Raw genomic sequence first — 18,228 nt, forward strand, 5'->3', positions numbered from 1 at the left:
ACAGAAGTCTAGCAGGGGTCTTGTGGCACTAAAATCAAGGAATGAGTAGGCTGGGTTGCTTTCTGAAGGCTCTAGAGAAAAATCCATTTCATTGCCTAGTCCTTGTTGGCAGAATTCAGTTCCATCTGGCTGTTAGACTGAGATCCCTACTTTCTTGCTGGCTGTCAGCTGAGGGATGTTCCCAGTTTCTAAATAGAAGTCACCCACATTTCTTGGCTCGTGACCCCCTTCTTCCATTGTTCTTCTCATGCTTAAAATCTCTCCTGCCTCTTCTTTCATCATCGAATCCCTCAAACCCATCCTTCTGCCTTCCTCTTCCACATTTAAGCTGATCCCCATCTGGATAATCCAGCATACACTCCCGTCTCAAAGTCTTTAGCCTTAATCACATTTGCAATGTTCCTTCCACCATATCAAGTAACATATACCCAGGGTCTGGGAATTAGGGTAGACTTCTTTGGAGAGAACATTATTCTGCCCCATAGGCTATGGATGTAGCATGGTTTAACTATTCCCCTATTGAAGGACGTTTTAGTTATTTCCAGTTTGGGGCTATAACAAATGAAGCTGTTAATGAACATTCTCGTTAAAAAAAAGGGGGGGGATAAATGGATTGCACTCTGTTTCCTTTGGCATCTTACTTTTTTCACTCAACCTCATGTTTCTGAATTTGATTCATGCTGATCTTATAGAGCTGGGTCCTTGGTAGTGTCACTGTGTTCTGTGGGGACCTTGTCTCCTGGAATCCTATTCCACAGAATGGCTGCCCCAAGGAGCAGTCACCCATTCCCCCACTGGTGGACACTTAGGTTGCTTCCCACATCTGCTACTACAGACAGCGCTGTAGACATTTCTCTACAGGTATCCGCATGAGAGGCTGAAGCAATTTTCTAGACTGGACATGTAGGAGGGGAATTTCTGGTCCTAGAGTATAAGTGTGTGTGTCAGTTTCAACTGGCTCTTTATTTTCTAATTGTTCTCAAGTTCCTTCTCCGCCACCAGCAGGGATGAAAGCGTTCCCTACGTTCTTGTCAACATTTGGAGTCATTTGTGTTTTTTCACTTTTTGCCTACCCAAAAGGTGCAAAATGGTATCCAGTAGTTTTAATGTGCATGTTTCTGATCACTGTTGAGGTCCAGCACACACATACACCCCCCCCACCCCATCTCTCACGTCCTCTTTCTACGGTGCTAAATTCCTTTCTCCCACTGCCAGTATTAGAGGTTGCTGCCTCTACCTGTTTTTCAGCATTAAGATCTGGGCAATGCAACCTGACAACTGAAATTTGGTGTCTTGTCTGAAATTACAGGATGTTCCTCAGGCCTCCGTGTTTCCATGGGAACAACAGTCATCCTTCATGATTAGGAGGTATCCATGGCAACCAAGCCAGCAGCATTTGAATGAAACCAATTTTATTTTATTTTATTTTTTTTGCGAACACATGAAGGTTAAAATGCATTTCTCTGACTGTGGCTTCCAAGAATGGGAAGGCAGCCTGGTCTGCCTGCTATAACAGACTCTTTTGACCTCCTAGAGGAGAGAAGGATGCTGGATCAGCTGGTTTTGTGACCTGATTTTGTAGACGGGAAGCCCTAGAGGTCATGTGGAGGTTACCCAGTGAGTCTGAGCTGAGGGAAGACTCCTGAACCAGTGCTCCAAGGTCTGGGGGAGACCAGGAAGGCAGCCTGTTCTCCCTTCCTGGGGTCTGTCCCTGGCGGTGGCGCGGCGGTGGGTGACGGGGGCTGGGGGGGCTCCACCTTCATTCTGCAAGATGTTAGCAAACTCATTCAACTTCTCTGGGGTCCCGCTCGTACCAGCTGTGTGTTGCTTCGTGTTTGGGGGGCATGAGCCCAAGCACCGAGGGTCTGCTTCCTCAGATTAGAAGAGGCTTGCTGCTAAATCAAAGGCCAAAGGCAGCTGTGTTTTTAGAAGCCGATTTAGAACTCAGGTCAGCTTTTTGCCTTCTTTGCCTGTGTAAAATAAAGAGTGGGTTTTTTCTTTTCTTTTCCTCTTTTCCTTTTTTTCTTTCTCTTTTCTCTTCTTCCTTTCCCCTCTTTCTTTTCTTATCTTTTTTTCCCCCTCTTTCTTTTCCTTTTCTTTTTTTCTCTTCCCTTCCCTTCCATTCCCTTCTCTTTCCTTTTCTTTTCTTTTCTTGTGGTTGGGAAGAGAGATGGTCACTGCTCTTATTCCCAGAATCACTGGATTGATGATGAGTCATGAGCTCAGGGATGGAAAGGGACTGGCCTGGAGTCACACAGCAGAGTCAAGGTTAAATCCAGCCTCCTAGTTCCAGCCTGGCCCTCCTCTCCCTATCCCACGCTCCAGGCACCCTCAGCTTTCTCTAAGCTCCTAAGTATGGGCTTGGCAGGTGGGGGCTGGGGTGGTGGTCAGTTTAAGGGATTTTCAGAATATAGTCTTTTTTTTTTTTTTTTCTTTTTCCAGCCACACTTGTGGCATATGGAAGTTCCCAGGCTCGGGATGAATTGGAGCTGTGGCTGCTGGCCTACACCACATCCATAGCCATACCAGATCTGAGCCACATCTGTGACCTATGCGGCAGTCTGCAGCAATGTCGGATCCTTAACCCCCTGAATGAGCCCAGGGATCAAAGCTGCATCCTCAGGGACACTCTGTAGGGGAATTCAAGAATTCAGACTTTCAACATATATTCTTGCTTCTTTAGAAAAAGTCACTTTTGCTTCTCAGAACCTCAGTTTATTCACCTGGAAAGTGGAGCTCACCATAGCTGTCCAAATTGTTATGTGGGGATTATATTTGGAAGGGGAGGTGGAAGAAACCTCACCTTTTCAGTATAAAGCCTAATATACATATAGTACCTAAAAGGTACTTATTGTATACCTATAGTATTAGAATTTTGGGGTGTGTGTGTGTGTGTGTGTGAACTAGGAAACTAAAAAGACTCCTTAGAGGGGATGATAATGAATAAAAGGTAGAGAGGAGTTCCCACTGTGGTGCAGTGGGTTAAGAATCTGACTGCAGCAGGTCAAGTTGCTGGGGTGGCGTGAGTGCAATCCCCGGTGTGGCATTGCCCAGCCCAGCATTGCCTCAGCTGTGGCATAGGTCACAGCTGTGGCTTGGATTCAGTCTCTGACCTGAGAATTTCCATGTGCCACAGGTATGGCCATAACATAAAATAAAAGGTAGAGAAACAGTGATCCGTACCCCAGCAATCCATGTGGTGGTTATTTATTATTATTATTATTATTGTGTTTGGAGCTTATGTCAGCTCCTGGCTCCTTGTTGGGGGGAGCTGTTTGGGGTGTCAGGTCAGGAGAGAGAGTGGCCTGGGACTCTGCCCTGGCGGTTCAGCATCAGTGTGACCCCCGGATGGTCACAGCTTCCCTCAGGGCCTGGTTTCCCCATCTGCATGTAAAAGAGGTCCTGACAGCTCTGTGAGTGAGGCCTGGTGGGTCAGCGGGGGTCCAGCGGGAAGCAGATGGCACTTTCAGTAGGATGACTTGAGTTGAGGGCGGATGTGGGGAAGAGGAGCCCAGGACCCCAGAGCTAGTGACAGCTGGGCTGGCCCACCAAGGCCCAAAGGAAGGCAGGACAGCATGGTTACTGGGAGGCAGGAGCCCAGGAGACGGGGTCATCCTGATGGTATCGGGGCCTTCGGTGAAGGGAGGCAGCCAGCCCAGGTCACTCTTCTCCCTCCCCTGACCTCCTGCCGGGGGTTCCCATTGGCCAAACCCCATGAAAGCTGGAGGGCCCAGAAGCTTAGCTGGTATGATCTACATGGATCGGGCCCCTGGGGCAGGAGGCGGGGTGGAGAAGGATGAAGAATGAACTGAGGCCACGTGGAAGCTGACCAGAAAGGTACCAAGGTTTGCCTTCCTTTGGAGCACAGGAGGGAGCAGGGACACCTACCTGGTCCTGCCCCACAGCCTCCTCGCTGAGTTTCTACCTTTCTGTGTAGATGGGGTGCAGTCTGGGCTTTGTTTGTTTGTTTAATTTGAAGTGTTTGAGCAAAAATCGATTTTAATTTGACCATGTCAAACCCGAAATGCTTAGAAATCTCCCCAGGGTGTCAGAATTGGAGTTAACGTCTACTTTGGGAGCACTCAAGAGGGTCCTTGCTGTGTATCTGTCAGGTTAGGGGCTAGAGGACAAGTTAGCTTCCTCATCTGAAAAATGGGTGGTTGGACCAAGCAACCTTAAGAGACTCCAGGCTCAGACCCAGCCAACAAGAGTGGTGTTCTGCACAGGTTGTCGGGACGTCAGTCTTGATCTTAGAGGAGAGGCAGCCTCACTGGGCTCCTTGTGTCCTGCTGGGGCTTCCGAGTGTCTCCTGCCCAGGAAGGGACAGTGACGCTGTGGCCAGGTGTGTGTGTATCTGGAGGCTGAGGGCAGTGCCTCAGATATGGCTGGGACACAGTGGTTACTTATGGTGGACCCCAAGGTGGGTGTGACAATGAGATGGGAGGTGCTGGGGATGGAGGCAGAGATGAAGGCAGCGGCGGGGGGGGGGGGTAGGGGAAGCTGGTGCAGAAAGAGATTTCCTGGGGAAATCTCCAGAAAGAGTGGGCCTTCCCTGGAGTGTGACAAGCAGAGACCATGGCAAAGGAGTGAGAAAGATTCTAGATAGAAAGCACCACAAGGGAAGCAGAGAGGCCCTGAGAAATGGCAGTCACTGGGCTGAAGGGGAAGCCCTTCTAGAAGCTCTTCTGCCTGGCGGGCAGCCGGGCCTGAACCCGTCCCTGTGGGTGGCTCACTTCCCCCAGTCCCAGAGAGGGTCTGCCTGCTTGCCCGCCTGCCAGAGCTCAGCACTGGCCTGCCCTAGTGGGGTAAGGGGGCTCAGCTCTGTCCTTCTATGCGTCTGAGGACCCCTGTCCAATCGGGCTGCATGGAGAGAATGGGCCAGAAAGTGCAGCACTGCCGCTGGCAGCATCTTCTGCCTTCTGGGAAAGCCTGCCTGCCTCACCTGTCCTGTGTGTGTGTGCAGATGTCCACACGTGCACGTGTACCAGGGATGGACCTGACCAGGTACCCGTTGAAGTGTCTGCGTGGCTGTGAACGAGTGTGTGTGTGTGTGTGTGTGTGTTTGCTGGGCATGTGCCTCTGACTGCACCTGTTGTGTTCGCGTGAACCAGGGAAATCACCCCATCCTGTTTCTTCCTTGTGAGTCAACAGGTCTTTCCTCAGCAGCCCCCGCCCACCAGGCTCCATGCAGGGCGCTGGGGATGCGGAGATGCAGCCAGCTTTGGCGTGGGCATTAGGAGTTCCACCATCAAACAGAGGACACACACACACACACACACACACACACACAGACATACACAGTATGTGCAAAGTGAGAACGCTGATAGGCTCCCCCGCTTGGCTGTTGCTATAGGAGCCATAAGGGGGCTGAGAGCTGGGGGTAGGGTTTCCTCTAGGGCATGCTGGGTGGGTCAGGCTGGGGGGAGCAGGAAGGGAGGCCTCTGGGGGCCACAGCTGGAGCAGTGGAAAAGAGGTGGCCAATGCCAACCAAGCCTGGTGTGAGGGAACCAGCAAAGAGTGGTTAGGTGGACTGACCTGGCTGTTTAAATGGGTATGTGCTCAGGCTATGGCTAAAAGTTTTGAATGAGCTGTCACCATTTGAAAATCTGAATATTTCATATTAACACCCCCCTCCCACAGATTTCCAGGTTCTCCTGAACCATAAGAAGCTTTGGCTGCACTGCCCACACATGCCCCCACCCCCCCATTTTTTTGGCTGCACATACGGAAGTTCCTGGGATAGGGACTGAACCTGTGCCGAAGCAGTGACCGAACCATAGCAGTGACAGTGCTGGATCCTTAACCCACTGAGCCGCAAAGGGAACTCAAGGCCCCCCATTGCTCTGCCAAAATAACCAGCTGGAGCTGAGCAGCTGGCCACTACCTACCCTTGACTCTGTTCCCTGCCTGGCCCCTGCACTCCTCTCAAGTTTAAAGCCTTAGGAGGAGAAGGTCCAAACTGGAAGCCAGAGGTCAGGGAGTCTCATATTTAAAGGGACTGCTTGTAAACTTCTAATAGCAGGGAGCTCATTATCACACATCACAATACCTATGGCTTGAATTCTGGTTTGGGGAGACTTTTTAAAAAAAATTGCGATAAATATATGTGAAATATACACATGAGATTTGCCATTTTGATTATTTCTAAGGGGACAACTCAGTGGTATTAAGCACATTACAGGGTTGTACAACCATCACCACTATCCATTTCTAAATCTTTCCCATCACTCCAAAGGGAAACTCTCTACCATTAGGTATTTTACATAAGTGGAATTGTACTGTATTTGTCCTTTTGTGTCTGGTTTATGTCACTCAGCGTGTTTTCAAGGTTCATTCAGGTTGCAGTCTGTATCAGAGCTTTCATTCATTCTTTGTTTTTTTTTTTTTTTTTTTTTAGGGCCGCACCTGGTCATATGGAGGTTCCCAGGCTAGGGGTCCAAACAGAGCTATAGCCGCCGACCTACAGCACCTCAGAATCCAAGCCATGTCTGCAGCCTACACCACACCTCATAGCAACACCAGATCCTTAACCCAGTGAGCAAGGCCAGGGATCAAACCTGCGTCCTCATGGATGCTAATCAGGTTCATTAACCCCTGAGCCATGAAGGGAACTCCCAGAACTTTCATTCTTTTAATGATGGAATTAACCTTCCATTGTAGGGAGCTACCAGACTGTTGTTTATCCTTTTGTCTCTTGATGGACACTTGGGTACCTTTTTGGCTATTATGAAATATGCCCCTATGGATATTTGCATACAGATATTTGTCTGTGTTCCAGTTTTCAGTTCTCTGGGGGTATAGGGGTGGAATTGCTGTGTCACGTGGTCATTCTGTCTTTAACTTTGGGGGGAACTACTAAACTGTTTTCCACTTTATGGCCACCAGTTGTGTATTGTCCTAGCCTGATGGGAATGACAGGAGGCCCTGACTGGGTGGCCTCGATTGTCCATGCTCACCTCTCTCTCTCCCTTTGTTAACAGAGTCGCCCCAAGAAAGGCCGGGCTCCCGGCGCAGCCTGCCTGGCAGCCTGTCGGAGAAGAGCCCCAGCATGGAGCCCTCAGCCGCCACGCCCTTCCGGGTCACGGTAACTATCTCTGCGTCACCATCGCCACCTGGCCCGGGGTGCTGCTCTGTGACCCCGCGGCCCCCCTTCCTGGAGCCTCACGGACCGGGAGACCATCCAGCCTCCCTTGTTCTAGGTATCCGATCGCTCAGCTGCTCCCCTCTCTGTGGCTCAGCCCCACCCCTGGGGGCCACACGGGGCTCCCGTCCTATGAGGGAGGGGGCAGACGGAGGACAGACAGCCCTGCAGGCCACAGAGGCCGAGAGCCCAGCTGACCTGGAGAAAGAGGTGCTAGTGTCAGAGCAAGGTGCCCTCACGCATGCGCGCGCACACCTCGCTGCCCTAAGATGCACCCTTTCGGTCCCCACGTTTTATTGCCTCTCATATTGCAGTCCGTGGTGCGTCACAATTTAATTGCCATGTTTTTTCTTTCTTGGTGGCATAAAATAATGCCATTATCTTACAATTGATGTCTTAGAATCGATACAACGCAATCTGTCTTAGCTATTGATTAAAGTAGTCCCCAAGCGCATACTCCTTGATTTTGAACCTAAAGGACTTTACGGAAACGGAACCCAGTGACCCTTCGCATCTGACTCTCCGTGTCGCTCTGTGTTCTGGCCGTCCTCCCACGCATCTGCAGCTCGATGTCCCTTTACTCCCCCTTCCAGCACGGTACTACGACCGCCTCTGTCCCGGCTCCAGCGGCCACGGGAGAAATAGGGCGAAGTAGGCACGTTCTTTTCCTCAAGAGCTCATGATCTATAGGGGAAATGGATATTTGACCATTTGTTCATCCACTCCTTCATTCACTTCACCATTTTTATGGCGTGCCTGCCGTGTCCCAGGCACCTTTCTACACACTGGGGCTGAGTGGGAGGAGCTGGCCAAGAGAGCAGGGATTGATAAAGCCCTTGACCTTATGAGTTCCTAATCTTGTGTTGGAGCTATGTGCTGTGAAGGAGAAAAGTCAACTGCTGTGATAGGGAAAAGCAGGAGGGCTTCCTTGAGGTGGTGTGGTTGGGAGGTGATACTTGAGCTGAAGTTCAAGAGACCAGGACCGGGCCTTCTGGGGAAAGAGAGGCACAGGCCTGGCTGTTGCTGTAAGATGTGGTCCAGGGGTTCCAGGTGACCTGGGAGTGGACTGTGAAAGGTGCCCTCCCCCCCCCACTCCACCCCCCTGGCCTCAGAGCTGACTTTTGAGCCGGGTCTTGAAGGGTCCTTAGCAAGTGTGAAGGCAGGGACATGAGTTCCAGGTAGGGGACATAGCTGTTGCAAAGGCATGGAGGCACACTGGAAATTGACGTATCTGTGGAATGGTGAAAGCCTTGGTGGGACTGGAGTTGAGGGGTCTGGAGGTCAGGGTAGGAGGTGAGGCTGAGAACCTGGGCTGGATCTGGGTCAAGTGGAGCCTCTAATGCCAGTCTGAGGGATGGGACTTTCTCCAGGGCCACTGATCCCCCCACCTGTCTGCATGTCATAAGAATGGTTTCAGGAGTTCCCGTCATTAACGAATCCGACTAGGAACCATGAGGTTGCGGGTTCGGTCCCTGCCCTTGCTCAGTGGGTTGACGATCCGGCATTGCCGTGAGCTGTGGTGCAGGTTGCAGACGTGGCTTCGAATCCCGTGTTGCTGTGGCTCTGGTGTAGGCTGGTGGCTACGGCTCCAATTAGACCCCTAGCCTGGGAATCTCCATATGCCGCGGGAGCGGCCCAAGAAATAGCAAAAAGACAAAAAAAAAATGGTTTCAAAGTAGAATTTTGCGCCCCCTCAAGATTTCAGTGCAGTGGTCCAGAGGCGGAACCTGGACATCTGCATTTTTAACAGCTTCCTCTAAGAGGTAGTTCTGAGCCTCAGGCTCTGGATCAGAGCAGCCTTTAGGCAATGAGGAGGAGAGGGGACCTGTGCGGAGAAAGGATTCCAGGTCCTTCCCTAGGTTAGACCAGCGCCTTTGAAAGATGATCTTCAGCTGCAGGGAATGCCAGTACCTGGGAGACCCTGATGGAGTCAGCCAGAGCAGAGGCCAAGTCCTGCACTCCCAGGCCACAGCCTCCAGGGCTAAGCCTTCAAGGTACCTTAGGGAATGATGATTAATCATAAGGTAGCCACTGGCGCTGTGCTCACAGTCCCACCTACACAGTCTCTTTTAATCCTTTAGACAACCCTGAAGCCGATACTTTGATCACCCTATTTTACAGATGAGAAAACTGAGGCTCAGAGAGATGAAGTCACTCACCTCAGCTCCAACCACTTGTAATGGTGGAGCCAAGATTTGAACCCAGGTCTTCCTGACCCCAGAGATAGAGCAAGTGCTTTCCAGCTGGAGTGGAACCAGAAGAGAGGGGGACCCTTCCCTGACACCCTCCCCAAAACCCCCTTGGCCCCTTTTTACCCATTTCCCTTTCTTTTGCTGCTCTAATGGGGGGTATCACCATACCTTGAAGTTGCTATAATTTGCAGCTCTTTAATTGCCAGTGGGGCCTGGCTTTTTTCCCCCAGAGTGGCGTCTTTGCTGTTTCCTGGTACTGAAACTACCTGTGGCTCAGGCCGGAGCATGGCTTACCTTGTAAGCCACCAGCGCCTCCTCGACTCACAGTCCCACCTGCACGATTAGCGTCTGCAGGATGCAAAGTGTCTTCAGCCATCACTTTACCCACTTCTCACAGCAACCCCAAGGGGAGGTACCATCAGTGTCCACATTTCTCAGATGAGGGAACTATGGCTCAGAGAGGTAAAGTCATTTGCCTAGTGTCACACAGCCCCTGAGTGACAGAGCTAGGCATGGCTACCAAGACTGCAGGACATTACTTTTTGTGTCCTTTCCCTCAACACCTTGGTCCTTTCCTGCGTGCAGCAGTTAAGGAAAGGGGTGTGAGTTGAGTGTCTCTCCTGGGCTGGTGCTCGGAGCTGGGAGAGACGAAGGAGCTCAGAGGTAGGGATCTGGGTTCAAATCCTAGCTCTTCCGTGACTTCATTAGCCACGTGTCCTTGTCAGTAACATGCAATGATTGCCCTTCCTTGAAAGACTAATGTGGACTTTCATGTGCACACGCCAGCCCAGGTCGGACCCACGAAAGATGCTTAATCCATGAAACCCAGTATTATCATCCGAAATTGCGTTTCCTCTTTTGGCTTCAGAACTGTAAAGATCTGGGAGGGTCGCGGTGGAGGGCAGAGGACACAGGGTGTTTGGGGGAAGTTCAGAGGTGGCACCTGGCCTGGGCCTTAGGGACAGACTTGACTCAGACACTGTGTGGGACCAGAAGCACACTCTCTCCCTTGCAGCCTGAACTCACACTTGCTCCCACAGCCACATCCTCGTGTGCACGTGGCTGACTGCTGCTCCGTGTAGCCCCCTGAGGGAACCCAGGGAACATGGTTTTGCCTGGGGGAGGCAGGGGAGATGCCACAGGATGTACTTGAGGAACTGCCATCTTCGCTGCCATTTCAAACCCAGGTGATGGGATGTCACCACCTCTCACAGCGGCAATGATGTTGCCTAATGGAAAATCATTGTCAGAATTTATAGGACTCATTCCTTCCACCTACTTCATGCAAACTAAGGCCCCAGATGGGCTGGGCTTGACCAGCTCACCACCCAGCTGAGAGCACTTCTGAATCTGAAATGCTTGCACCCTTGCACATGTCCCTTATCTGCTTTTGTGAGTCAGTCTAGAACCACTGCCTCCCCACAAGGCATCAGGGACTTGGTGTGGGTCCCACTTCTGCTTCTTGGAACCCATGTGACCTTGGGTGTGGACCTTGGGAGTTTAGCTGTCAGTCTTTTTTTTTTTTTTTTTTTCAGGGCCACACCCACAGCTTATGGAGGTTCCCAGGCTAGGGGTCCAACCAGAGCTGTAGTCGCTGGCCTACAATACAGCTATAGCAAGGCGGGATCCGAGCCTTGTCTGTGACCTACACCACAGCTCATGGCAACGCCAGATCCTTAACCCACTGATCGATGCCAGGGATTGAACCTGTGTCCTCATGGATGCAAGTTAAGTTTGTTTCCACTGAGCCACAACAGGAATTCCTACCCTTCAGTCAAATGAGGGAAGTGGACTTTGTGGTTTGGGCATACAGTAGTCCCTTAAATGTTTCGATGCAGTAACTAAGAGAATGAGTCATGAAGTCAGCTGACCTGGGGCTAAGCCTCATGCCAGTTTTGTGACTTGGGCAAGATATGGGACCTTTTGCCTACCTGGTACAACTTCCTTCTGCCCACAGGTGGAGGTTGGGGGGGCATGGTGCCCCAGGACCACAAGGTGCTAGGAGGTCTAGCAGGTGTTCCCTGAGAGCTGTAGGGGGCCCTGGATGAGGGCGGGATGGGGAGGGAGCTGGGAGCAGGTGACCAAAGGGACCTCCTGCCCATCTCTGGCCTTCAGCTCTCTGGCTCCAAAGAGATGGCAAAGCCGAGGTTCAAACCCAGGTCTGTCTTCTCTGCAACCAGTAGGGAACCCTGGAAGTGGGAAAGGGGCAGAGGCAGAGGCAGGCAGACAGCAAGCTGGGGGGCTGGGCCCACACAGACTGCATGCATCCACCCACTTCCTGAAGCCCAGGGACGCTTGGCTGTAGCAGGCTGCCCCTCTCACCTGCCACCCTGTGTTCGAGGAATTCACAGTCTGATTTGGGGGTTCGGGGTATGGTGACTGTTGCCAGTCTCCCTGTGAGTCCCCTAAGCCCGCTGTCCTCCCCAGACCCTGGTGTGGTGTCCCTTCTCCCTCCTTCGTCTGCCCCCAGCCCCTCGCATCGACCTTGAGGAGAGCTGGCAGGGCCCCATGTGTGGGAGGTGGCAGAGGCTCTGGGAAACTTGACAGCCAATTGATTCCTCCTCGGGAAGTTGAAAGTGAAGAGATGTGTTTGAAGGTTTAGCTGAAATTAGGTCTCAGGGCTATTTTTTGCGAGTTGGAGAAGGAGAAGTGTCAGGGAGGGGAAGGCCCAGGGGGCTGGCGGAAGCTGCAGATAAACTCAGTACTAGTTGATTGCAGATGCTTCTAGCAGCAGGTCTCGGTTCTTTTCAACCACTCCCTTTTACTGGATGCTCAGTCGTGTGCACCCTAGATGGTCTTGAAGCTGTGTTGGAGGTGCGCCTGGGGTGCTGTGAGAACCCAGAACGAGGGGCACTTACCTCTTACTGGAGACAGTAGGGAAGAATTCCTAGAAGAGGGATCTTTGGGGCTGGGCTTTGAGGGATGTGTAGGAGTTTGTCAGGAACAAAGGAAGAAGAGTGTTCCAGTTAGAACAGCATTTAACTAGATAGGAACAAGCCAATGGCCCTTTGTGATTAGATGATGAGTAAGGCATGGTGGAGAGGAGCCTAGAGAGAAAAGCAAGTGAGTGTACCTTTGGACTTTCCCCTGCAGGACGCAGGAGTCAGAGAGGATGGTGAGTGAGAGTGAAGAGGGCAGAACTCTGGAATGTGGACTTCAGGTTTCCCCAGATGCTCGCCCCTCTTCCTGTTCCTGTGGCGTCCCTGCACACACACACACCCCCCCCCATTTTCAGCCACCTTTCTTTCTGTCTCACACACACAGAAACAGGAACATGAACACAAACGTGCAGGCCTGCAGGCGACCCTCCTCAGCACTGCCATAGAAGCGCAGTTGGAAATTACCTGGTCCAACCCTTCCTTCTACAGAGGAGGGACTGAGGCTCAGAGAGGGGCGGGTCCTTTCCCAAGGTCACACAGCAAGTCTGGAGCAGGGCCTGGAACTGAGCTCCATTACCTGTCCTGTGCTCTTCACGCCTTACCCCCTCTTGCTCTCTTTTCCCTGCAGCTGAACCCTTCCCCCTGCCCCATCCCTTGTGGGAGGAGGGGCCTGAAGGGAATGGACATTTGTGGGTCCGGCTACCCTTGGGGGTCCCTGATGGTCTATCCGCATGGCGCACTGCCACCTTCTGGTCTGTTTCTCTGCCCCCACGAGTGACCCTTGTCAGCCGAGGTGACTCCCGTTGGGCCAGGGGCAGAAAAGCTGGGCAGGCTCCCAGGTCAGATGCACCTGTCACAGCACAGGTGGGACAGCTGAGGCCAGGAGAAGGTGGGTTTGCCTGGAACACCTGCTGGGCCTCCCCTCACCACCGCAGGCTGCTTCTGGCCCATGCACATTTACGTGGGACACACCTGTGTCTGTGGCCTGCAGTCTGGTGGAGAGATGCCAACCTCTCAGCATGGCCGACTGACAGGCAGTAGCACTGGATGCCAGATTGGGCGCCCGGGTTTCCTCCTCGCGGTACCAGGAATTTCCGCACGAGGCCCACGTCCTTTGCTCTGTTGAACTGTGTGAGCTGAAGCCTCCCAAACCCGGTGTTTGGCCGTCATTCTGCTGATGAGAGGGTTGGTGGAGACCAGGTCCTGAACCCTCATCCCTCCTCCTCCCCTGCCTTTTATGGAGCCTAATTGTTATCAAACTGTTCAAACCCAGAGGAAAATTACTATCATTTTGGCCTGTGTCCATTTGGTCTGTGTCCGCCCTCCGCAGGGAGACTCCCCTTTCCTGCAGCAGGAACGTAGGAGATGGGAACGCTGGCAGACGTCCCAGTGCAGAAGCTGCCTGGGGTAGCCAGGGCTGGCCAGGACGGTGTGCAGGGTGACAGGGGCTCTTTGGAGCCTCCTGAATTGAGGCCTGGACTGCAAGCAGGCTGTGGTGTCTAGTGGAGCTGAGAAGCTGCCTGCCCGTGAGTAAATAGGAGGGTGGTTTCATTAGCTCCATTTTACAGATTAGGAAATCAAGGCTCATGGAGAAGGAACTGGCCCGAGGTCCCCCAGCCTGTGAGTGGCAGAGGTGGGGTCAAGCTCTGGTCTGGGAGTCCTGTTGTGGGTGTGGACTCACTCACTTTCCTTCCTCCCTTCTCTGCCTCCTTTTTTTTCTTTCGATACAGTTTTAATCAGCACCAACTATGTGTCAGGGTCTGTGCGGGGCACTGGTGCAAAGAGGATTAAAACAGGGTTAGCTGGTTCTTGAAGTAATTTCCAGGCAGGGGGTGGAAGGAACGTTCCAGGCAGCCTGGAGGGCCCCTGCAAAGGCGGGGGGATGGAGGATGGGGATGGGGGATGGGAAACTGATGGGGGAACTGGGAGCAATTTGGGGGGAGGGAGGCTGAAGTGTGAGGAAATGGCTGGAGTACAAGGAGGACCATGGCAGCGCCTAGAGCCAATGGGATCAGAGGTTGTATCAACAGGAGTATGGAGTCTCCAGAGAGGGAGGTGAGGGTGGCCCAGAGCTGGCCTGAGCAGACCTGGAGTGCTGCGTGTCCTTCAGAGCAGCATGCCTGACCAGGCTGAGAGGGTCTGGAGCGCCTTCAGTGGGCAGGGACCAGGACTGGGGCGGGAAGGGGACAAGGGATGCTTTTCTTAAGAAGGTTGTTAGGATCCCATCCCTGCCCTCAGCATCTGAGCTTAGAATGTCTCTTATGGGGGTCCCTGAGGGCAGAGGTGGAAGGAAGAGCCCACTTCAAGGATCCCTGTATACTCCTGCCTCATCGAGGGAGGTGGCAGCTTGGGTGGGAGGATGGAGAGGGGATTAAGGGCAGCCTCTGCATCCCAGCCCTTTCTGCCCTGGGATCTTCCCCAGGTACCTCGAGGACATCCCTGTGAGGCCCCGCCCTGGAGCCTCTTGGGCAGCAATGATTTGGATCCCCATTAAGGGGTCACTGGCTGCCTCCCCAATCCCTGTTAATCTTCTCACAAAGGGAGCCTTATCAATTGGAAGTTTGAGTTGCAGTGGGATGTTAGGCTCTGTGATTGGCAAGTGGGACACTATCAGGGGTCTTGCCCCCTCTCCTCACATCCCCCCAGGTCCCTGGGATACGGTACTGGCTCATCCCCTAGTCTACCTGGGATGTGGCAGGATTTGAGTCCTCGCCCTACGGCTACCCTTTGTGGGATCACTCAGACATGTTGCCCAACACTGAGCCTCTCTTTCCCCATCTGGAAATGGGCACTGGGTGGCTGCGAGGGTCCAGTGCCTGGCACAGGGAGGCATCAACCAGTGGTCATGCCCTGCCCACTTTCTGGTGGGTGGGGCTCACCCACCCACCCCTCATCTGCTTCCCCCAAATGACATTGCCCCTGACAGAGCTTCCAGGGCTCAGCCTTCACACTGGAAGGTGGGGGACGGTGAGGGGGCAGGGAATGGGTCCCCAAGAGACCAGAGACCAAGTTCCCAGGCGGTAAGTGCAGATGGAGGGAGCTGGAGGTGTTTGTGCAGGGTGGTTTCTCCCCAGGTGGGGGCAGCAGAGGGCAGCGAGTGGCTGCCTGGGCGGCAACTCCCAGAGAAGCATGAAAATCCCAAGGTTTGTACACCCCCCGCCCCTACCCCAGAGCCATGGGGGTCAGTGGGGGGGTCCACAAAGAGAGAGCTCTGGGTGGAGGGAACAGCTCACATCAGGAGTGCTTATGGGCAACAGGGCCTGGCACCATTGGTCAAGTCGACTGGGCTGGGTTGACCAGAGAGGTGAGGGGGCCTCTGAAGGGGGACCTCCCTCAGGGACATGGAGGGGCATACAAGGTCTGGGGCCCAAGGAAGCCTTCCAGCAAGAGGAGGGGCACAGGCTGAGGCGGGCCAGTGTGCGGGCTGCAGGGCAGTGTCTGTCCTGTAGTCACCAGGCTGGACCAATAAACACTCCATCATGGTTGTGCTCTGATGAAGTCCAACTGACCTGGGTTCGAATCCCAGTTCTACCGGCTCCCTGCTGTCTGCACTGTCTGCACAATTGTGCAGGGGTTATAAAACCTGTTTTGCACACTCCTCTGGGTCAGGCCCTGTACTGAGCCCTCTCCAGGTCTCATATCATTTGGTCTCCCAACCCAAGAGGTAGACAACACAATTCCCACTTTTTTAAGGTGACAAAACCAAGGCAGATGGAGCATGAAGAACCCGTGGAGTCTCACTGAGCTCAGGAGCCTGGATTGGGAAGGTCACTGCCGGCCAGTGTTGTTATTCTCTCCATTTTATAGATGAGACCACTGAGGCCCAGAGAGCAGAGGTGCATCTAGGTCATACAGATTGGGGACAGAGCTGGCATTCGGACCTGGGGCTCCCCATCTCTTTGCTTCATCCTGTCCTGCCCCTGCCTCCAGCTCACCTGGCCCCCACAGGTCAGAAGGTGTCTGTGCAGGGCAGACACTCTGGGGTGGGAGGGAACTGCTCCCCTCTTCCCACCCTACCCTGTGGCCCCCGCAGGGGACCCAGGAAACTGAGTGTCAGGGGCAAGGCTCAGGTGCTCCCCTCCCCCATCCCCCACCCTCGCCCCTGTGTGAAAAGAAGTGACTGCCTCTGTCACAACAAGTGGCATTTGGGTTGGATCGCAGACAATTATATCTAAATCTTCATGTGGGAACTGTTCCCAAAGCCAGGAGGCCCTCTTTGGAGGTGGCAGCAGTGGCATCTGTTTCCCACACAAGGCCCTGCATTGGGATGGGTAACTTTTCCTGTGGAATTGCTTAAAGAGCATCTAAAATGGGCCATGATTGTCCCTGCCCCGCTCCAGCACCCCAGATGGCTTCCAGGAGGTGCGGTCCAGCTCCCCAGCTGGTGTTGAGGTCCCCAGGCCCAGCCTCTGCGCCTTTGTACAGGCTGGTCCTTTTGCCCACCCTTCCTCCCCATTTCCCATCCTTGAGAGCGCCTTCCCTCCCTGTGCACCCCCCGCCACCCCCAACCCACATTTCTGCAGCCATCCCCTCCCCAGGCTCCCGAACACAGATGCTGTGGCTTTACCACCTGACATGGTGACTTTCTCAAGGGCAGCGACTGTTTCTGATTTCTCTGAGCCGCAGGCATCAGGGCAAGGCCTCACCTGTGGCGGGCACCTGAGGGCTTGTGGGCTGAAGGTGTGTGACAGCCTCTGGGAGGGCATGCCTTCAGCGAGTGAGTGCGGGCAGAGGAGAGGAAGGGCAAGCATCCACCTCCTGGCTCCACAGAGCCCACTGCATCTCTGAGGCCAAGTGGCCACCTGCCTAGAAGGAGGTCAGGACAAGCCCGTGGACCACCACAGTCTTGCCTTGAAATTGACCTTGACTCCACCCCATGGGTTCCCATGATCCTGCAGGGGCAGGACACCCAGGAGAGCCTGGCCTGCCAATGGTAAATCACCCTGGAGGAGAAATAGCCTATAAAATCCTCTCCCCAAACGGTGCGTTTTGTATCCTGTAGTGAAAAGGGCTTTTAAAAGCACTGCTCATTCAGGTGGATTTAGGGGCTGCCGCCCGCCTCTGGCCTCTCCCTCCCACTAGTGTTCACTGGTTTCTGGGGCTGGAGCACCCTGGGGTCCTGGTACTTTCTGGTGGCTCTTGGTCTACGGAGAAACCCTATAGCTTCTTGTCCCTGCCTTGCTGCCCTGGGAGGGCAGGCCAAGCTGGCCTAATAGAAGCTCCCTACAGCCCAGCACAGGGCCTGAAGTCCCCCCATTAGCATCTTTCCTCCAGGCCAGCTGTCTCCAGAGGGTCTGCTTGTTGTCACCTGCAAGCAGGTCACCAGGGAGGAGAAGGATGGTATGCCCAAGCTGGAAAGGGGCTTAAAGATCAGCTAGCCCAATCTGCTCATTGTGCAGATGGGGAAACTGAGTCCCAGAGAGGCTACAGTGCTCGCTTGGCGTCTCACAGTGCGGTGATGGAATCATGGAAGGGTTTGGGCTCTGGTGCAGACTACCGGGGTTGACCCTAGCTCTGCCACTTCCTGGCTGTGTGGCCTTGTGCAAGTAGCTTAACATCTCTGAGCCTCCAATCTCTCACCTGCACATCGGATTATAAGAATTAAACAAGATAAGTCATGTAAAGCACTACTAAAGTGCTGAAGCTTAGAGCTTAGCAAATGCATCTGGCTTACCCTTTTTAATGCATTGGAATAGTTCTCATTTTTGTTTTCTTTTTTTTATTTTAATTTTAATTTTTTGTGTTGTAGGGCTGCACCCACGGCATATGGAGGTTCCCAGGCTAGGGGTCAAATCAGAGCAACAGCTGCTGGCCTATGCCAGAGCCACAGCAACGCAGGATCCAAGCCACTTCTGTGACCTACACCACAGCTCACGGCAACACTGGATCCTTAACCCACTGAGTGAGGCGAGGGATTGAATCTGAAGCCTCATGGTTCCTAGTTGGGTTCATTTCTGCTGTGCCACGATGGGAACTCCTCATTATTGTTAATGACAGAGCTGGGCCTCGAACTCAG

General features: G+C 53.3%; 1 protein-coding gene across 1 annotated transcript in view; it reads left to right on the plus strand.

Moving 5' to 3' along the window:
- DAB2IP (DAB2 interacting protein) overlaps positions 1–18,228 on the plus strand; it is a 127,171-nt gene that overhangs the window by 17,642 nt on the left and 91,301 nt on the right. The window contains 1 exon segment of the mRNA XM_047768317.1: positions 6,981–7,084. Within this exon segment, the coding sequence (XP_047624273.1) occupies positions 6,981–7,084 (104 nt within the window).

The sequence above is a fragment of the Phacochoerus africanus genome, chromosome 2 (assembly GCF_016906955.1).
Source record: "Phacochoerus africanus isolate WHEZ1 chromosome 2, ROS_Pafr_v1, whole genome shotgun sequence".
NCBI classification, from domain to species: Eukaryota; Metazoa; Chordata; class Mammalia; order Artiodactyla; family Suidae; genus Phacochoerus; species Phacochoerus africanus.